Raw genomic sequence first — 22,873 nt, forward strand, 5'->3', positions numbered from 1 at the left:
TCGCAACTTACACCAATATTTGACAACCCTAAGTTCCCACCGGGATGTGCATCAAAACAGTTCGACCAACTAAAATCAGAAGGAATAAAGACGCTAATGGACATAATGTGTCTAGGAAGTCTCTTAAGCTACCGAGACCTGAAAGCAAAATATAAGATCCCGAACTTGGATGCGTTTAAGTACCTCCAAATCAGACATTTCGCTCAAAAAGTATCGCCAAGCCTGGAATTCCCCTTTCCCACTAGATTTGAGAGACTCTGCAAGTCTGACTCGGACCAAAGGGGACTAATATCCAAGATCTACTCGGAAATGGAAACAAGGGAGGGATCTCCTCAACATGACTACATGTTTAAATGGGCCGCGGACCTAAATATAACTATTGAGGAGGAAGACTGGAAAGAAATCTGGGGAGCGGCCGCAGAGACATCCATCTGCACCACTACAAGGGAAAACATTTATAAAGTACTCTTCTATTGGTACCTCACGCCAGTGAGATTAAAACAAATCTACCCTCTGGCATCAGATCTGTGCTGGAGAGGCTGTGGCCAAAGGGGGGACATGGCCCATATATGGTGGGCATGTCCAGAAATTAAGAAATACTGGACTACGGTCCAAAATTTAATAAAAGAGGTCACAGACCTCGAGTTACCCATTGAGCCATTGACCTACCTACTGGCCAGACCAACTGAGGAAATTGGTCGCCCAACTAGGAAATTGATCTCCTTTATCCTCACAGCGGCGAGATGTGAAATAGCGTCCTCCTGGAAGAAGGTAGCCCCCCCTACTAAGGGAATGATTAAAAAAAGAATCAACGAAGTGATGCTTATGGAAAAGCTTACAGCCTACCTAAAGCAAAAAATTAAACCATTCGAAAGGGTGTGGGAACCGTGGATGACATTACAGGACTAGGGTCCCCTTCCAGGGTCGAAACAGGAATCCCCTTCATAAAGGACTACTACCCTAATAAACTGGGACGCAGGCCGCCCAGAAGAAGATACACTCTCCCGCCCCTCCCCGCCCCCTCTTTTCCTCCCCCTCCCCCCCTCCCCCACACCTGTTCTTCTCCTTCTTCGGTACTATACTAAGCTTCCCCCTCTTGGGGAGTGCTCCTCATGGGCAAGTTTCCTTGCCTCTCTTCCACAAAATTTGAAAATGGTGTAATATGTTGGGATGTAAATGTTGACAATTGCATATATGTAACTGTGTATCTACCCAATAAAAAAGTTTGGAAAAAAAATAAATAAAAAAAAAAATAAAGGCCTACTCCGGTTTGGAGAATATCTAAACCTTTACTCCAGCCCTCTCTAACTGGGTGGCTAGCTAAGCTAGTTACCACACACACACACACACACACACACACACACACACACACACACACACACACACACACACACACACACACACACACACTCTATATATATACAGTACAACAAGAAAAGTCTCATCTGTTTCTGTTGTTGTAGCTGTAGGGGAAGGCCTCTCTGCTCTCCTGGGTCAGCACCCTTGTGTGATATGGAAATGTCCGTGTCCAGGTATCTCTATACTTGTCCCCTTGTCTTGCTGTCTGCATACAGTCCTTCTGTGTGCATCAAGACATCATCTTTTCCTCAGGTCAGCCCAGTTGTGAACTAAGGAAAATCTCTGCAGTCTTCCTTCTCCTTATGTCAGCCCAAATGTGAGCTAAGAAATCTCTCTCCTGTGTCTCACATGAGGCTTTTTAGAGCTCTCATTAGTCCAGGTGGAGACTAGTTAATTGAGTGGCTGCAATTAACTATTTCTCTTCTGGATTCTCCGAGCTCTGAGGATGCTTTATGTTAACAGGGATAAGTCCCTGTTACATGTACTATGAGAAAATATTTGTAGCATTTAAAAAAAAAATAACAATTCTGAATGACATTTATAGGACTATAATGTAATAAGCATTTTCTGTTTCCATAGGAACCATTTACAAAATCACATCCCTTTCCTCTTCTAAAACAGGCACTGTCCCACCCCTTTTTGAGCCCTGCACTGTCTCTAACAGTGCACCAATTGTATATAGTGACTGCCTGGTCACATGATCTTCCACACAGAACTTTGCATCTTTAGGCTGCGCTTATAGTGCCGGCGACAGCGGTGGGGGTCTTTTAAAAATGTATTGGGGCGGTGGGGTCTTTTAAAAATGTATTGGGGCGGTGCGGGTCTATTACAAATGTATTAGGGCGGTGGGGGTCTGTTAAAAATGTATTGGGGCAGTGGGGGTCTGTTAAAAATGTATTGGGGCGGTGGGGGGTCTATTAAAAATGTATTGGGGTGGTGGGGGTCTTTAAAAAATGATCTTGAACCAAGAAAATATTTAAGGGGTTCCATTCTGTTTTACAAAATATAAAAGGGTCCTTAAAGAAGAAAACAATATTTTTTATACTCAAATAACTATAAGCATTTTAAATATATATATTTTTTAAATGTTCACTTCAAGGTAAAGAAAATCTATTTTTTTTTTTTTTTTGTACAATTCTATCTAACGTGTTTTGGTGATAAAACTGTTCGTCCCCAAAACTAGAAGTGAATGGTTGTTTTTGTTTAGTTTGTACAATCATTATGATGCATACATTATTAGTCAAACAAGCAGCTTTTATACTTAAAGTTAAGAGTCGGCAAAAAGGCTAACATTAATTTATAACAGGATGCAAAGTAGAATAGTTGCATAGGTCATTGCCTCTTTCTATAAGGAAAGCAGTTGCATTAATTTGTGTAAATGTGTTTTTTTTCTTCTTTTTTTTTGTATCTTATTCTGTGGGACTGCCCTTTTAAAGCATTTCCAGTTCATTGCTTCCCCAACAGTGAAAGGCTTCCATTAAGCCGTCGGGTTTCCTTCACTCTCTGATCAATGTCTTAGTAACAAGAGGAACATAAAATAAACACTATAAAGTAATGTATAGCACTGAGCACCGCTGCAGTAGCAGCACACGTTTGCTTTACACCCCATGGTTAGATTATGGTTGTCCTTGGGGTGGGTCTTAGGCAACTCATTCATTTCCCTTCTTCCTTGCCAGAGATCTGCTGAACACTACACACAGACCTTATAATACCAGGTGCAGCAGAGAGCAGTATGGCGCTGCCAGACAGCACGATGAAGCCAGTGACCCACATCATCTTTGACATGGATGGGCTGCTGCTTGGTGTGTACAATGCATTCTTCCTTTCTGTGTCTTCCTTAATGTCATGTCAGGCACTGCAGCGGAGATCACTCACTGCTGCCACAGCTAACATATCATTTCTCTGCAGTGGGCGTGTGTATCACAGCCGCCCGGGCACCCACATCTGACACTTCTTATGCTAATGATATCACCTTTTTGTTTTTCGACTACGTGACTTTTTTTTTAAAAACACATCTGATACCTTTGCTAAGTGCTGTATACTGTGACCTTTGTGCTGCAGGACATGCATCGAATGAGATGTGTGGAAATGACAGTATTGTGAACAGGTATTGTGTGTGTATTGTAAACAGGAACTACTTTTTGGGAGACGGTGGCGCTGTACATATTAAATCACTAATATGCATACATTGCAATAATATATAAACTCGGAGGGTGGAGGTACAACTCCCCCCCCCCCCCCCATGATTGCAAATATTAATGACTGCGCAGAATAAAGTTTTTTTTGTGCCTGTATCTCCCCCCCCCCGACCCCCATGCTTTGCACATTGCTGCAGAGCCCAGCATAGTCAGCCTGGGTGCAGTAAGCCTCTGTTACCACATTATCTGTTGTACTGTGGCACTTACATTACCACCTTAACTCTACATTATGGGCATGACATATCTACCCCTTGTTTAGAAACGTCCCCTGTGTCGGCGCTGCACGCTCTCCTGCCAGGCTGGTGATGCGTGCAGGTCTATTCCCTGGTCTGTGTAGAGCTGCAGGGGTAAAGACAGGGGCTGTGGCCATGACATAACCGATTAGGTTCGCCCTCATTGCCTGGAGCGTGGCCAGCTCTCCATCGCCAGATCTGAAGACAGTTTTTCTGCCTTCCGAAAAATCTGGTCGCGCAACGCGGCGGCCAACCCTGGTAGTGGGCCTGGCCCCATTGAGGGGCGGCTCTTGTCCCTGCAGCGCAAGCCATAGCGGGCAGCAGGAACCTGGCCTTAGGCTAGGTCCCCAGTGCAGCCGGCGGCGCGCGCCTCTCACCAGCCTCTTACCTCCTCCCTAGCTGTCCCCAGTCACTCCTCGCTTCCTGGCTCACTGCATACTGTGACGCGTCAGCCAGCAGGAGCTACAACAGAATTGTGATCCCGAGCGGCGACGCATCACATGGTGTGCCAGGGAGTCAATCAGAGAGGCGGTTTGCTCCTGCCCTGACCCTCCATTACCGTCCACTTTGAATCCGCCTCTTCAGCTTCTTTATTCCCGGTGATCTGTGTGTGTGTGTGTGTGTGTGTGTGTGTGTGTGTGTGTGTGTGTGTGTGTGTGTGTGTGTGTGTGTGTGTGTGTGTGTGAATATATATCTGAAAAACTGCAGGACACATAGATGAGTTTTAAAACGTTATTCTTCCTTATAAAATTAAATAAATTGACAATATACAATTAATTTGCATGGAGTTTATTTACTCTTTTTTAACATAAAAGCCGTCATGGCCCCGTCCCGTCATGGCTGTGCCCACCCGCCCTGTTTTGGCCACGCCCCCGCGCCTAAGAACAGTGCCTGCAGACCGTAGATCGCGGTTTTGCGCTGTGCACGCGCAGCCACGATGCTAGGCGCGCGTACAGCAGCCTCCAGCTGGGCTTTAGCCTTAGGCCATGTTTTTCAACCAGGGTTCCTAGTAACTCCTGAGTTCCCTGCAATTTTCTGGTCATTTGAAGATTGTATCAAATACAGAAGAATTTAGAATGCATCTGATCACAGAGTTGCTATTAGAGATGGTTGGGGGTTCCTCAGAATTTCACTTAGGGTTCCTTAACCAAAAAAAGGTTGGAAACCACTGACCTAGGGATTATTGTTTCTCAATGCATTGTTGTTTCTCATGGCAGCAAAGGTCCCACTGAAAATCATCCCATTTATCATTATAAAACCATGGTAAATATTAATTTCCATAAAACTAAAGGGGGCTCGTTTATTTGTCTAGCTGACAAAGTAAAGAGCAAACAAATTGCACCATATTTCGCAGGGAAAAAAATATTCCCTTTTTAAATGAATGAGGTTTTCCTCTTTGATAAATCTGATGCTGTATTTTTGTCCCAGATTGGCATCCGGGAGACTTTCATAAATTACCCCATATGAGGAGAACAGGGACCAAAAACCATTGTTTACTTTTGTCAATATTAAAAAGCTGATCACTACCCCTTGCTAACTACTGTAGCATCAGAAATAAATATATATCCTCAGGATAAAAACTTTACCATTTGTTATTACTCTAGTTGAGGCCAGAAGGGGCAGATGGAAAAGAAATTGACATTTGAGCCATGACCATGTAGAGCAGATTTTTGCCGCTGTAACCCTTTCATTGCTGGATGCACCTCGCACACTAAATGCATTTTCTTTTGGTAGGAGGTGCTGTCTCATTGTAGATGTGTACATGCTGTATTCTCTCTCCCCCTCCCCCTAAAATGACTAATAACTGTGTGTGTGTGTGTGTGTGTGTGTGTGTGTGTGTGTGTGTGTGTGTGTGTGTGTGTGTGTGTGTGTGTGTGTTCCACTTTTTTGCATATAGAAGTGCCTGTCCCTTTTTTCTTCTTTTCTTTTTATATATTTAATGTAACTAAAAATTGGTACGATATGTACTCACATTAATAACAAAAAATGTGTACGACATTGGAGAGGTCAATATTCACCACCCTGGAGTCAGGATCACAGCCCGCAAAGGCAGTCGCAGGTAGATGTAGGTTGTATATCCCTGTGATGGGTCTGTGGAAATCAGCAGGCTGGCTGGCTGGCAACAAATGCTGGACAGGAGAGGCAAAAGATGATCATAGGCATCAACCCCAGTGTTGAAATAAGGGAAACATGCCTTGTAGCAATGTGTTTATGGCTGCGGCCATGCTGAATGCTGGAGAGGACGCAAGCGTTCATTCGGCTTCCCTGCGGCCTGCAGCAGGAGAGATCTGTTTCCTGCATGCAGAGGATACGGGGAGGCGTGTCGGGGGGCTCGGCCATGATGTCACGGAGCTGGTTCACCCTCATTAGGCGAACCACTCACGTGACCTGGCCGCCGCGCGTCAAAACATATTTTTCTGTTTCCTCCTGAATCGCGAGCGCCGGCACATAGAGGCACATCTATGTGATCGCGCTGCGCGCCATCGCGATCACCATTGCCGCAGCCTATCTCTGTCCAACAGTCCCACAATGATGACGTCACTCGCATCTAATGGTGTTCACTATATGCGTTTTGTTGCTTACTGGGACTTTTTCAGCATTTGTTGCCTGCCTGCTGAATTCCACCGACTCATCACCAGGGTTGCTACCTTCTATTGAAGGGTAACCCGGAGACTTTTTGCAAGAAACATTTTTACATTTATTTATGTTACCTGTGGCGGCATCTCCCCCTGCATGTTCCAGTCAGCATGGTTCCGTAATGTCAAATGGCACGCATTACCATGACAATGTGACGCTTTATGGCGCCGTTGCGTCTCGTGAGGCTCCGTTATCATGGCTATGTAACACCGTGTGACACAGTGATGCCACGTTGCATCCCCTTGTCATGGCAATGCGACACCATTTGACACCGCGCAACCATGTTGACGGCATTTGCAGGGGAAGATGCCGAGAGATTTCAGGAGATGCCGCTGTCCGGAGAATATTCAGCTAAACCCGTAGCCCAGAGATAAATACTTGAAAGCCGTACTCTACGTGTCAAACTCCCGATTTTTATTTTACACTTTTTGTCCTGACTTTTATCTTAAATGTCCTGGTTTTTGGGGCAGCGACAATCGGCGCATGCATGGCTGGCCTTTGCCAGCCGCTTGCACACTTGCTGTTTATGCATGTGCGGTCGGCACTTGCCATTCACGGATGCGCGGTCGGTGTTTGCTGTTCGTGCATGCGCGAAATGTGTCCCGGTTTGTCATGGGAAAAATGGGGTCACTGTAATCACAGGGATATACTGCCTACATCTACCTTGGACTCCCCTCGCAGACTGTGTGATCCTGACTCAGGGTGGGGAATATTGACCTCTCCAATGTTCTATACATTTTTTTTAATTGATGTGAGTACATATCGTACCACTTTTTAGCTCCATTAAAGTCTTTTTTTATAATGTTAATACACGATGGAGTGCACACTTTATTTGTATTTTTTCTTTTTATTTCTTGGATTGATGTTCTCACGAAAGCTGCAGAAGTTTCCAGTTATCACCATCTTGCAGTCCCTAGACACATTTTTAAAAAAAAGTATATCTTTTTATTTGACCTTTTTACGACTATTGGACTTTTCTTTATTTTTTTTCCCTGAATTGTTTTAATTTTGTGCTAATATGTGTTTATTGTCTCCTATATATTCACTGTCACGGGAGACCAGGCTGTTTACACTTGTTTACCAGGATAATTCATTGAGCAAAACAAGATAATGAAATAAATTGTGATTTATTCGCTTAAATAGGCATACACACAGTGAAACACAAAATACAGACGAAAAGCACACTTACTGGGGGTCTGGGCGTCGACAACTAGAGTCTCCTAGGTGCAGGGAACTCTAAATAAGAGTTTTCCCCTGACCGGGACATAGCCCGAAATCTGGTTCCCAAATCGGCGTGAAGTTCCACACACCACCACTCTCTTCTCTGCTAAGAACTTGGACTCTTTTGACCGGGTGTACTGTAAGTACCAAACTCCTGGAATGAAAATTGGCTTGCAATTCCAGCTGCGACCGCTACATTCGATTATTAGAACTTGGGCGCTAAAAACTAGATTTAGTATCTGGCGGGCAGACTTTCCTGGCTTGAAATCGAAGCCGGTTGCTCTGCTATTCGCGCAAGAGCAACTTTGAAAAGCCCGTCCGCACTTCTGGCACTCGAAATCTCCAACCTGATTGGCTCAGACGTTTCTTATAGTATTTGGAGATTCATTCACAAAATACTGCAGCCAATCAGCGTGTGAGAACTTTCTCAGTAGCCAAACAGAGCGAATCTGGTCCAAAAAGCTATGTCAGCGGGAAATTTGAAATTGCCAAGGAACATGCGCAAGCTTGCCACCTCCGTCCCTGGCTATCTCATGCCACCCGCTGGGTCAGGTTCCTCCAGGTCTGGCAGAACAAATGGCAGCCAGGACGACTGCCATTGTTCCCAGGACGTGGGTACTTGAGCCCTTCCTTGCCACCCAAATGGCTTTTACACCTCTGGCATCCTCTGGCTACTTTGAAGTCTGAAGTCCAGCAGACCTACTGGTACCAACTTGGTAGCCCTGATAGACTGTCTGAACATTGGTTCCAAAAGTTCCAGCTCATTTTACGTGCTCAACAGTACATTACAGCACTATCATAGTATTAATAAAAATATACTTTAATACTTTCTTAAGTCTCTTGGTATGGAGAATTAAATAGACAGATACACTTTTATTTCTATCAGCCCGTATTCCCCATACACTATCTATGGGACTTAGACTGGACTCTGAGAGTCCCCTCACAACCTCATATATCGTTGGAGCACCCATGAACCCAATACAGGTTATGGGCTACCTGGACATTTACTGGGGTATACCCCTTATAGGTACAGGACACTTTTCATCCCTTTGCCCCATTTACCTTCCTGGGCTATGTTGAAGCAGGGAACCCTAGCGGTAAGTCGTGTAAGCGTTTTCAAGGGGAGATATTGCCGGGACAATGTGCCTACATGTATCCGAGAATCAGGCATGATTCCCGGGTACATTTTTAGGGGAACCGAAAACTCCGGACCCCAACTACCTAGACACATTCTGACAACAATGTTTCCATAAAACCTCCCTTGAAACTCAGGCCCTAGCAATCCTTGCTCGCTGGCATGCCTGGAAAGGTAAAAACACAAACATTCTTTATTAACGCAAATGACAGGTTATGCATATAATGTTACTGGGCTCAAGAGCTGACTCTCTTGAACCCTTATACTCGGATCAGGGGTAACCAAAACAGGGCTTGATGTTCATTAAGAGCCTGGTTACCCCCTCACTGTCACATTCACTACCATCCTTTTTGGGAGGCATATGCAGTGTGTGTGTGTGTGTGTGTGTGTGTGTGTGTGTGTGTGTGTGTGTGTGTGTGTGTGTGTGTGTATATCTACAGCTAAACCCCGTTCTAGTGCGATCCACTACAATGTGGATCCGCTTATAACATGGTTTAAGCGTGGCTCCCATTTTTAAAAAGCTAAGCTGCATTTTTTTTTCCAAAGCTTTATTGCTAACTGAGACAGACACGCACATGGACACACACACCATTAAAGAGCGGGAAGGTTCAGATCAGAAAAACATTGGCTTCAATAACACAGCATGGAAGTAGAGTTTATCAGCTCTGAGTAATACATCAGGCTCCATTTTACAACCCACAGCATCCCTGTGACTAAACAAAATGCCATAAACCCATATGATGAATGCTTTGCAGGCCCATTTAATAACAGAGGATTCACATGCTATTTATATGATTTCTTAATTGTCCTATCTGACAGACTCTAAGGCATCAAGGACCACATCTTTCAATGCACAATACCGTAAGGGTTACATAAGCAAGCAGAACTACAAGGTCCAGAATGCACTGCTGTGTAGATATAAAACTGGGATCTATAGCCCAGTAAAAATACACCAACATGTCTTGAATGCATTATAAAGGGGGAACCTTATAGGCAACATTAACCCCTGAGCTGCTATAGGGGACTGCATCTCATTCCATGTTAATAAGTAAAGGTCCTCCTCCTAGGGGGCCAAAACTTGTTTATATCCAAAGGAAGCCCTGATAGAGACAAGAGATACAATTTCACTTATCTATTTAAACAGGATGACCCTATGATATCACCTGCTTATTGAGTACCTAGAAATAATCCCTCTTGGAATACAGTCCCAAACAATGTGATGCCATGAGAATCTCCATATGTTTGTAACACACACTTCCACAGAAAACTTCACTTTAAAAAGATCCGTTGAAGTTGTTTAGTTGGATATACCAAGGGGACGCTAGGCCCAAGGGTCGATAGAGCCCATTTTGTTAGAAACGAGGGGTGCCACGTGAAGGCAGGGTTGTCAATTGATGAGAGGCTATATATTCACATCAATTATCCTTGCCCCCCTGTAACACACACACACTCTTCTCAGTGCTTTGTGCTACTGCTGGAGCCTCCCCCCTCTCACATGGCCAAAGATCTCCTACACACACACACACACACACACACACACACACACACACACATCCATCAATTTCTGGAGAAGATTGGAAAGGGTAGGTTAGATGCTGTAATTTACTGTTTATTAGTATTGTTAAGCAATATATGTAGTTGAAAGAGCTGGCAACTACAAGTATATGCAGAGGTAAGGGAATGGGTTCTAAAATGCGCTCTTGTGACTTGCGACATTAAAATCCTATTGATAGGTCTTTGTGGCAGGTATTTATTTAATTTCATGTATTGTGCGATTTGTGGCACTATAAAATAATAGATATTACTAAATGCTCTTAGTCACTTATTCTATACAACGAAGAAAATGAGGAATAAACCTCCAAAGCTGGTGCTCAACAACAAGCAATGATGCAGTAAATATAACATATATTCCACAAACTCCTGGATCCTTCAATTATATCAGCGTATAGGGGTAAGTGATAGTAGGTGGCTCTTTGATTAAGTCTCCTCCACGGAGACGAAACGTGTCAGAGTACACTCTGTGCATGTTTTTTTCTTATCTGGATGAATAAATAAATAATTACTTTATTTTTACTGCGCTTGGTTGTATCCTGATTTGGCAAGCAGTGACGCCATTCCGACAATTTTTTCTACTTATTCTATACAGACCAATGCGGCTATTCAGGTCTTCTAACGAAAATTCCCATTCGTCAATGGGAATTTTTGGATGAAAACTGCCCAAACTGCTTTATAGAACTATGAAGAATAAGGCCCTTAATCTCTTGTCATCAGTACTAAAAAAAAAAAAAAGTTTTTCAGGTCCCTTTAGGCAGATAAGTACAATATTAATGATGGTGCAATTAGAAGAAATACGTGTCAAATCAGTGTTAGGCCTTGTACATGCTTGCGATGACCACATGGAGGCGTCTGTGCGGGGAGCGATCACATTGCCTAAAGGCATTTATAGCGGCCAAAGTCCGACAGCAGGAGGGGGCGCATGCTGTGCATGAAATCAGTTGATGTGGAAAAAAGAGAGACAACAGGGGAGCAAAGGACAACAGCCAGAAGGGAATGGCAAGACTTTGTGGTAAACAGTCAAAACTATGACAATGCAAATCAGTATAAAAAACAGTATAGAAAACGAGGAGTGCACAGATCTGCACCCAATGGGGAATAGGGATGGTGTTGTAGAGCAATAATCAATAAGTGCATTACTTGCACGGCCATGTGTAAGCACAGAAGAATAGAAAGATATCTTTTGTAGCTTCCTTCACAGTCTGCGTGGCTGTGTGTAGGGTCAATCAGTGGGACTGGTCTGGGTCAGATGACGTGATGTCTGCTGTACCTCTCTCCCACATAGTTCTTCCACGATGCAATAAAATGTATGGAGCGTATTTCAGATAAAAATAACAGCATTTATTGGTAGAAAAACACATATACACTCACATGTAGAAATGTCCTTGTCAGCAAACGTAGAAACAGTGTACACTCCTGTAGTAATGTATCTCTGTCACGTGTCCGGTAACAGGAGCTGTGTCAAGCTGGAACTGGAATGACTGCATAGACCATAGAGCCCAATGATGCCGTGTTAACGGCGAAACGCTTAGCTCCAAACCGCCAGCCTTTCTTGTCCTGTGGAGGCTTCCGTAGTCGCTTGCAGTCACTCCAGTTCCAGCTTGACGCAGCTCCTGTTACCGTACGCGGTGACAGAGATGCATCACTGCAGGAGTGTACACGGCTTCTATGTTTGCTGACAAGGACATTTCTACATGTGAGTGTATATGTGTTTTTCTACCAATAAATACTGTTATTTTCATCTGAAATACGCTCCATACATTTTATTGCATCGTGGGAGAACTACATATCTGACCCAGACCAGTCCCACTGATTGACCCTACACACAGACTGTGAAGGAAGCTACAAAAGATATCTTTCTATACTTCTGTGCTTGCACATGGCCGTGTAAGTAATGCATTTATTGATTATTGCTCTTCAACACCATCCTTACACCCCATTGGGTGCAGATCTGTGCACTCCTCATTTTCTATACTGTTTTTTATACTGATTTGTATTGTCATAGTTTTGACTGTTTACCACACAGTCTTGCCATTCCCTTCTGGCTGTTGTCCTTTGCTCTCCTGTTGTCTCTCTTTTTTCCACATGTTCTAAGGATCTTGGACAGATCCGAGTGGGGTTTGAGCAGATAGGACTCATTTCTGGAGAAAACCACGGTTACCTATTACGGTAGTATCACCCATTGTGTATATACTCCCTTTTCTCTGCCTTTTAGTGCCCCTGGTTCGAGCTAGCGCCCTCGTTCTTGTTTTTCCACATGAAATTAGTGGAAACTGATACTCTGCGCTATGGGCAGGTCATGTGAGCGGTTGGCCCAATGAGGGCGAACCAGCTCTGTGACGCCCCTAGGCATACTCCCCATGGCGCGTCTACCATGGCCCAAAAACGCACCCGCTGCACGGAGGTGACGTCATAGCCTTCACACGCCTCCGCGTGGGCGAAGGTTGTATTGCCTTAGCTTTAGTCTTTGGTGAATAAAGCATGAAGAAAATACAGTACTTAGTTTTAACCTATAGTATTAAGCTTGTTACTGCCATTAATTCAATTCAATCCTAATTGTAAATGTACCTTTTAATGTGCTTTTAGTGCAATATAATTTTGTTTATTTACTATGTACTGTATGTTAGACTACAGTAAGTAAAAATTATTTGTATAGATAATATTGTTGTTGCTACAAGGTGCTATGGGGAGATAGAAGCCAAAAGCATTAGTGATAATTCCATAATTGGATATTATTGGAGCCCCCTCATATATTTCTGGTATGTCCGTGTACAGTCTCTTTATAAAGATGCGCCTATCTGGACCCATTTATAATTAAAGACAACACTTGTTGCAACAGCCACAGTTACCAGGTATAATGGCGTTTCTCTTAATTAGTTTTAAGCAAACACAAAGATTGGCAGACTCTAAGGACACAACCGACCCTGGACACCCGAGACTTGTGTTCACGAGCATTCACTTCCGATCTCCCACTTGCAGGGGACTACCTCAATGAGCAAAGCTGCCAAACCAAGAGCTGGTCGAAAAAGATTAAACAAGCGGTGCCCTTCTAGAACAATTAAGTACAAAAATTGTAATTCTAATTTCATTTGACCATGATTAAAACAGAGGTCCAAAAAAAGTGTTTCGCGCTCAAAAGTGCCCAATCAAAGGGTATTAAAAATAATATGCAGCATGGTATAAAGTTCCATGTCTGTAATGCCTAGTTAAGGTGATCATAATATAACCTGTTCACTATGTATTTTCTTCATACAAGAACAATACAAGATTGACCACAGTTTATTGTGCAGTGGAAACATACATATTACCATCATACAGACCAACTTTTGCAATTTATGAGGTGCAATAAAATATAAAAAAAATTCCCTCAACCAAATGTATGTCAATGTAAAGCAAAGAGATCCCCCACATTTGTCCTATTCAATATGGTATAAACACACTTACCAGCGCAGGAAAGTTAGCTCCATTTAAAATTGATCATGGGACTGCTGCTTGCTGGAATAAGCAGTCGGTACCAGATTTAGATACCATAATGAAAGAGGGTCTGGTACATATTAACAATAGAGAGAACAACGGCCTATTTGAGAGAAACCTCTTCAAAATGTACCCAAATCTGGGAGCCTTGGTTGTCACAGGAGGGTAGGGCAGGTTATGTGATGTACAGAAAAGCCCGGGCGCTACCTCAAATAGATGAATTGTTGGTTGATATAATTCTTGTGATAGAACAATACAACCTTAAAGAGTACTTAAAGGTCCCCTCTACTTCCGAATCTCTTCCCGCTGCTCAGAACCCCAAAAAGGACCTATCCAGGATCCTTGGTGATACAGGAAAACAGACAAAAAAATGGGGGAGCATAGGTTGAGGGACTATACAGACGTTTAAAACACTGCAAGGTATAGAACTGTGATGTGAAATAAAGTGTACAATAACGTAAACACTTACACGGCCTTGTGTAAATGCTTTCACATCAAGGTATCTTTACTTTAGGTGTCTTCTCTTCTGTGTTCTTTCCGCTTATACTTTTCTTCTCCTCTGGTGTGAAGTAAAGCGTCTCTGGTCTTCTCCACAGGAATGGTTTGCGATGTTGTCCTCAGAGTTAAATGAAACGAAAACAAATACGTAAGGGACAAGACAGAATATATAAAATATATCTGGGGTAGACAACTGTATTAAGATCAGAAAAGCAGAGGAATACTGCATCCACTCACACGGACAAGCGTGAGTGATCTCTGGAGGGAGGTGTCTTTGATGGCACCTCACTGCAGGGCTGTCACGCACCCCACCTGCTCTTCGCACCAAACAATAGGGAAAAAGGGGTGAAGGGGCGGAGGTTGGTTAAAATGTAACCACGTAAGGTTAGCAGTAGACTCACGGCCATGTGTGAGTATGGACTCAAATTGGTATCTCTTCTCCCCTCTCTGGAGCTTCAAATCCAAACCTTCAACTGAGTTTGTTAAATCACTCAAATAGTGCCTGGTTCACACGATAGTACACAAGGGTACAAGGGTGAAAAAAATCGTGATAGTTATTGACAACAACAGGACAAAGTCCCAACAAAACATTTAAAAAGCACTTAGTCAAAATGACTTAAGAGCTGGATATGCATAGAAACAGCCAGTCTATCAGAAAATGTTCGTGCAGGATACTCAAGTGCGCAGCTAACTCTCCGCGTCCGGGTGGTATGCTGTGCTCCTGCTTCCTGCTTCTGACGGTGGCTGAAGTGGTAAAAAAGTACTAAAAATAAAAGTATAAAATCCTAAACATTGATAAAACATATTTCATATGGATACTTAAAATACATACAGTACTTTTTGATAACTTTGGTAAAAATTTTATAAAAAACTTAAACATGGATATGGTCATACAGACGTCGAATTGTTGTTTCTGATGAGAGGTGTCATCTGGAATAGAACATGACAAAACAGAATAAAGTCAATGTCTTATATCAGAATGGATACATGGTACTGCTCAACTTAAATCTGATGGGATAGCTGATGGCTATATAAAAACATGTGGTGACATTTAAAGAAACAGACGTGTCCCCAAAAGTTGTGTGCCCTGCGAGACATACTGTCAGCTAAATGAAGGCCCCGAGGTCTATGTCTATATTTAGACCTTTCGGGGTTAGGGCCTTCAACCTGTAGATACAGTATGTCTCACGCTGGCAAAGTTTCAGGAGTTTATCCCCTCCTCTCCAATGTGGGTCTACTCTCTCGATCCCCTTGTAGCTTAAACCTTCAGGATTACCTCCATGGCATAGGCTGAAATGCCTAGAGACGTTGTGTGTCATTACCTGCCTGCGTATGTTGCCCAAGTGCTCCAGTATTCGGACCCTAAGTGGTCTTGACGTGCGGCCCACGTACTGGAGGCCACAAGGGCAGGCGAGCAGGTAAACAACATACTCAGTTCTACAGTTTATCATTTGATTTATTTTGAAAGCCTTTTTTGTGGTATTTGAGCTAAAAGTTGCTTTCTCCCCCTTTACTACTTGTTTACAGGCTTTACAATCTTGGCATCCGAAGAAGCCCACCGGAGGGGGTAACCACTGCTTCTAATTTGGAGTCTTTGTTCTCCTGAATGTGCTTGGCGCTAATTTCGCTTTAATAGACTGTGCTTTCCTGAATATAACTCTAGGTATGTCTGGAATGTGTCCATTTAGGATTGGATCCTTCTGGACCACATGCCAGTGCTTATGTATGATGTCCCTTACTTTGTTTGCTTCCATGCTGTAAGTGGTAATAAAAGCTGAATTAAAAGTACTCTCGTTTGTCTTTTTTTGGGTTTTCAACAAATCGTCTCTAGGAATTGCTTCCAGTTTTTTCGCTGCTTCACTTATAATTCTGGGTTGGTATCCTCTCTCTAAGAATTTTCCCTCTAGAGTATGTGCTTGTTTTTTGAAAATGTCATGGTCCGAGCAGTTCCTTTTAATTCTCCTGAACTGGCCATAGGGGATGTTATTAAGCCACTTAGGGTGGTGGCAACTGGAGGACAGCAGAAAGTTGTTCGCGTCAGTGGGCTTAAAAAAAGTTTTTGTTTTGATTTTGCTCTGTTCTACATAAATCGTCAGATCAAGAAAGTTAATTGTGTCTTTGCTATGTTCCGAGGTGAATTCTAGGTTGATATTGTTTTTGTTTATGTGGTTAATAAATTCTCCTAGCAGTATCTCGCTCCCTTTCCACAAGAACAACACATCGTCGATATAGCGATGCCATGAAACCAAATTGGCACTGAAGGGATTATTTGACCATATTGTGTTCTCCTCCCAATTTGACATAAAAATGTTGGCAAAGCTTGGGGCGAACCGCGTGCCCATCGCGGTCCCACAAAGTTGTAGGAACAGATCGTCATTAAACCAAAAGACATTATGTCCTAAAATAAAATTGATACTTTCTAGAATAAAAGTACCCTGTTCCTTTTTGATAAGAGTATCTTTAGACATTACTCTTGATACTGCCTCTATACCGTCTAGATGTCTTATACATGTATATAGGGATTTAACGTCACATGTACCCAGTATGTAATCATCCTGCCAATTAATCTCCTGTAATATATTTAGGACCTGCGTCGTGTCCTTTAAATAGGATTTGCCTGCAGTCGCGTATTTTTGAAGGAAGAAGTCTACATATTCTGATAAGATTTGCGTAAGGGACCCGATGCCGGATATTATCGGCCTCCCAGGGGGGGTTTCCAAGCATTTGTGTATTTTCGGTAGAAAATAAAACACTGGTAAAATTGTTTTTTCCTGTTGTATATAGCCCCATTCTTTCGTGGTTAATATTCCTAAACTTTTCCCTCTGTCTAGGATAACGTCTAGTTCTTTTTTTAAATTGCTTTGTAGGGTCACTTAACAGTTTTTGATAAGTTTTTTCATCCCCTAAGATTCTCCCTGCTTCTTGTAGATAATATTCAGTGTCCATCACCACCACTCCCCCACCTTTATCTGCTGGTTTGATGGTGATGGACTTATCATCCACTAGAACTTTCAGGGCTTCCTTCTCCTCTCTGCTGAGGTTGTCTTTGAGTTTTTTTGAGGTCACAGTCAACTTCTCAAGGTCATCTGCAATTAATTGATGATATACCTCTAAATAATGTAGAAAAAACAGGATATTCAGCGCTTGTGCTGTGTGATGGTGTGGATGATCCCTTTGCGGCATGTACATAAAGTGTCTCCCCAGAAACTCTCAAATCTAGGTGAACCCCCCTTAGAAAGGGGGGAAGGCACCCTGAAAAACAAGATAATACAAAATGCACAAATGCGCACCAGGGATTAGTGGAAGGTAATTTATTAAAAATACACAAAAACTGAGGGGATCCAACCCCACCTCAGAACAGCTGTGCAGCTGAACGGCTAAGTACTACCAAGGAGAACACCTAATGGTGACTAAACCCTAAGCTGCACAGTATACAAATACAGTAAAATTTATATAAAAAACATGAAAGAAAAAAACAAACATGAAAACAACCTATCAACAGATTTGTATAGAAACCGCCATAGGGTTGGGCACTGGCAAGGGGAAACGGACACTCACACTGAGACAGTCAGCAGACTCGCGGTGGCTGTACAGGATCCGGATCTCGGCACCGCAGAGATGGATAAAACCGCTGCTGTCTCCTGCAGGCTCCGTCTCAGCTTACCAGCATACACGCGCAGGATGACTGACGAAGTACTTGGTACGAAACGCGTAGAGGTCACGACAGGTCATCCTGCGCGTGTATGCTGGTAAGCTGAGACGGAGCCTGCAGGAGACAGCAGCGGTTTTATCCATCTCCGCGGTGCCGAGATCCGGATCCTGTGCAGCCACCGCGAGTCTGCTGACTGTCTCAGTGTGAGTGTCCGTTTCCCCTTGCCAGTGCCCAACCCTATGGCGGTTTCTATACAAATCTGTTGATAGGTTGTTTTCATGTTTGTTTTTTCTTTCATGTTTTTTTTTTTTTTTTCAACTTCAATTTTTTATTGATGTTTATAAACATACATTGTATCACAGCCCATTGTGGGGTACATCAATTCTTTTTTTTTTCCGATAAAACATAGAATACCACATAGAACCTGACGAACATTGGGGGTTACTTAACACACCGGACATGACACACCACACGTACCTGACACAGGGCTGAGGGGGAAGGGGGAGGAGGGCGAGGGGGGTGGGAGGGCTTGGGGGGTCATTCTGCTGGGTTGGTTGGCGATCGCGGAGGAGGTCCGGCTCCGACTTGGGTTCTTGTAGAGTCGCATTCCGGGGGATTTTGTTTTGTTTAATTTCCTTACCCTTTTTTTTATTTTTTACAAGGGGATTATAGCTTGGGCCTGGCCTGTCCCTCCCCTTATTGCGGGTGGGATCTTTGTCTTCTGTCCGCCTATCTGTCCGTCACGATGTATGGTCCTGTCTTGCTACCTTCAAAGGAGAACGCATTTGTTGTTATTATTGAAATATTGTTGTAGTACTTACCCCTGGGATTTCTGTCTGGTCCAACCATGGCGACCAGACTTTTAGAAAGTTTTCGCCGGTGTCATTAACTAAACTTGTTAATTGTTCCATCCGGCAGACATGCCAAATCCGATTTCTAATTGTGGGGATGATTGGTACTTCCTGCTGCTTCCATAATGCTGCGATCTCGCACCTAGTGGCGGTTGCCAAATGCACGATCAATTTATGCGTCGCATTTGATATACCCTGGATCCGTCTGCCCAGTAGGAACAGCGACGGGTCCAGGGGGATCTCCAAACCGAGAATCCGCTGTAGCCGATCTCGAATTTGCTCCCAAATCGGGACTACCCCATTACAAGACCACAGCATGTGTCGCAGGTCCGCCACCTCCCCACACTGCTTTGGGCAGAGCGGGGAGTGGCCTCTGATGAATTTAGCCAACCTTAACGTGTTATAGTACCAGCGCATAAGGACTTTATACGCGTTCTCCTTTAATGTGGTGCAGATAGAGCTTTTCGCCGCTCCCTGTATGATCTTGTCCCACTCCTCGTCCTCTAATGTCTCTCCTAAGTCTGCTTCCCACTGTCTAATGTACGTGAGTCGGTGGTCATTGTGGGTTTTTGGACAGATCACTTCCCTGTACATTCTAGAAGTTAGTCCCCTTGTGTCCGTAGCCCTAGAACACAGCTGCTCGAAATTAGTTCTTATAGGTCTAATTGGGGTTTTGTTATAAAAGTCTCTGATCTGGAGGTATCTAAAAAATTCCTTATTTGATATCGCCTTTGCGGCTGTAATTTGATCAAAGGTTTGTATATATTTATTACCCTCCAAATCCTTAAGTCGTGTAATGCCCGACTGTTCCCAAGCTAACAAATTAGTTCTATTCAGGCCTGGAGCGAAGTCTGGGTTGCCGATAAGCGGTGTCATCAGTGAGTCCTTAGAGGTGAGATTACATCTGAATTTGGTGGCCTCCCATACCTTTAATGAATTGACTATGGTCTGAAGTGGTGTGCCCATCTTGTTTAGTCCTTTTTTGGGTATCCAGATCGCATTATGTATATCAATAGGTGCACAGCACAGTTTCTCTAATTCAACCCATCTCCTTAGTTGTGGGTCCATGTGCCACTGCGTAATTTGACTAAGTTGGGCCGCTTTATAGTAAGCCATCAAGCAAGGTACCGCTAGTCCTCCTTTACCGGTGGGTCTCTTTAAGATTCCCTTTGCAATTCTTGGGTTTCTCTTATTCCAAATGAATTTCATAATTTGGGACTGTAGAGAGAGGATGTCTGCTGTTACTAAGGGTATCGGTAGACTTTGGAAAAGATATAACATCCTCGGGAGGAGGTTCATTTTCACGCTATGAATCCTCCCAATCCATGAAATACTACCTTTCATCCAGGTGCGGAGATCCTCTTTCAACGTCTTAATTAACCTGGGAAAATTGGCTTTGTATATTGTTTTGTAGTCCCGTGTGATATATACCCCTAAATATTTGATTGCGGAGGGTTGCCACTTAAAATTAAAGTTTATTTCTATCAATTTCTCTACCTCTTTGGGTAGGTTTATGTTGAGGGCTTCTGATTTGGCCTGATTGATTTTAAACCCCGAAATTTTGTTGAATTTACTTAATACCTCAAATACATTGGGCAGGGAAGTGAGAGGTTTTGACAACGTCAAAATGACGTCATCAGCGTACAAGGCTATTTTGTGTGTTTGGTCATCGATCGAAATTCCTGCAATATCTGGACTAAGTCTGATGTGGGCTGCCAGGGGCTCAATACACAGAACGAACAACAGCGGGGACAACGGGCACCCCTGTCTAGTTCCACTTTTAATGTTAAATTGCTCGGAAGGGTATCCCTGATGTCTCACCTGGGCCGTTGGGCTCTCGTATAGAGCCATAATGGCTTTAAGGAGGCGTCCTTCAAAACCAAATTCCCTAAGCGTCGCTGTTAGGTAGGGCCAGTCTATTCTGTCAAAGGCTTTTTCTGCGTCCAGACTTAGCACCATGGAGTGAGTATTTTTCTGCTTGGCCAGATCAATCAAGTCTATTATTCTCCTGGTGTTGTCTGCCGCCTGCCTTCCTCCTATAAACCCTACTTGATCCGCATGAATCAACCCGGGAAGGACGCTACCCACTCTGTTAGCTATGAGTTTGGAGTAAATTTTAGTGTCAGAATTAATCAGAGATATAGGCCGGTAGCTCTTACAGTCTGCCGGGTCCTTTCCAGGTTTGTGGATCACTGATATTGCGGCTTGTAGCATTTGAGTTGGGAAGGAAGCCCCCGCTAAAATCTCGTTAAATACTCGAAGCATGTGAGGGGCTAGTAATTTCAGATATTTTTTGTAATACAGGTTCGAGAAACCGTCTGGCCCTGGGGCTTTAGCTGGTTTGAGGTTTTTAATTACCTCTGACAGCTCTTCTAACGTGAAGTCCGCTTGTAGCGCCTCTCTCTCATCCCTGCTCAGTGTGGGTAATTTTGCCTCTTTCAAAAAAGTTTGTAACAACTCTTGTGTTTTGCGAGAGTGGGTGACTTTATCTCCATTATATAGTGTTTCATAGTAGGTTTTAAATTCTTCTACTATTTTCCCAGGAATGGATGTCAGTTCCCCACTCTGGGTTCGTATTGCGTGAATGTGGGACTTTGGAAGCTTATTTTTTAGCTTATTGGCAAGTAGGGTATCTGGCTTGTTAGCTTTTTCATAAAATTTGCGCTTAGACCAGGTCATTTCCTTCTCTGCGTGGGAGGAGAGCAGGAGATTGAGCTTTGTTTTAGTATCTAGTAATTGTTTCAGAATATGATCTTGCTTGTTTGCTTTATGATCGGCTGCAAAATCGGCTAATTGTTTTTCTAATTCTCTTATCTTTTTTTCTCTTTCCCTTCTCCTTTTGGCGGCCAAATTCATTAATACCCCCCTGAGGGTTGCCTTATGGGCCTCCCACAGCATGGAGTGTGTGGACACACTCCCCTCATTCTCCATAAAGTATTCTTCAATTTTGTCCCCTACCTCTTTTTCTACAGCCGGGATTTTTAACAGGATCTCATTTAGTTTCCAATTCGCTCTGGGTCTGTCTAGGAGAATTAAATTGCATCGCAGCTCTATTGATGCATGGTCAGACCATGAAATATCATGTATCTCTGACCAAGAAATCCCAGGGACCATTCTATTAGACACAAGGAAGTAATCTATCCTACTGTAACTGTTGTGTGGATTAGAGTAGAACGTGTATTCTTTTATTCCCTGGTGTTGTTCCCTCCAGATATCTAGGAGTGGACACTGTCTCATCCCATTTGATATGGTTAGTACGTCCTGTCTATGTGCTTTGTTAGTGGTAGAGCATCTGTCCAAATTGCTGTTAAGCGCTCGGTTCAAGTCTCCTGCTAGAATGATGTTACCTATCGCTACTTTGTGTAACTTAGAGAAGAACCCTATGAAGAAGTCGCTGGAAGATTCGCATGGGGCATATACTGTCGCTAGCGTGATGGGGTGGGCTTGAATGGTTCCGGTCACTATTATGTACCGTCCCTCTCTGTCTGCGTATGTCTTGTCTGAAATAAATGGTATTTTATTATGAATTAAAATGGCTACCCCTCTCTTTTTGACTTGTGCCGTGGATCGGAAGCTCGTCTGGAAATCTTTATCTAGAAAGTTCGGCTGGTTATTCCTAGAGAAATGTGTTTCTTGTAGGAACAATATCTCTGCTCTCTTTCGTTTATAGTCCCTGAATGCAACCCTTCTCTTAGCTGGGCTATTAAAACCCTTAACATTGTGCGATATAAAGATTATTTCCTTACTCATTTGTGGGTTTCCGCTGTTTGATCTGTCGTTTTCTTATTGGCCTCACATGCCAATTCACCTCATCGCCTCCACTCTTCTTTCTCCATCCGATCCACCCTCCTGAGGAAACAAAAGGTGGGGAACACACAAAAGGGGGAACCTGGGGGAACATTGACACAAGACCACATTTAACATTTATTGACATTTCTCGGTGCTTCTCCTTTCCTCCTCCTGCTCCGAGACTGCCGCCTTTGAGCTCCATCTTGATCTGCAGTGCTAGTGCAGCCTTCGTGGAAAGTCTCCAGTTGTTCAGGCTCAAAAGACTTCGTTAG

The 22,873-nt window shown here is 43.4% G+C and overlaps 1 protein-coding gene across 3 annotated transcripts in view; it reads left to right on the forward strand.

Moving 5' to 3' along the window:
- The window catches only part of PUDP (pseudouridine 5'-phosphatase), a 297,527-nt gene that overhangs the window by 8,970 nt on the left and 265,684 nt on the right, over positions 1 to 22,873 (forward strand). For 2 of the 3 annotated variants that reach the window (XM_075594567.1, XM_075594565.1), the window contains exon 2: positions 3,036 to 3,161. In XM_075594567.1, the coding sequence (XP_075450682.1) occupies positions 3,092 to 3,161 (70 nt within the window). In that variant the 5' untranslated portion in view covers positions 3,036 to 3,091. Of the gene's footprint in view, positions 1 to 3,029; positions 3,162 to 22,873 lie in introns of those variants that run through there. The other variant, XM_075594566.1, reaches the window with a different exon arrangement.

Source organism: Ascaphus truei, chromosome 3, assembly GCF_040206685.1.
Source record: "Ascaphus truei isolate aAscTru1 chromosome 3, aAscTru1.hap1, whole genome shotgun sequence".
Classification (NCBI taxonomy): Eukaryota; Metazoa; Chordata; class Amphibia; order Anura; family Ascaphidae; genus Ascaphus; species Ascaphus truei.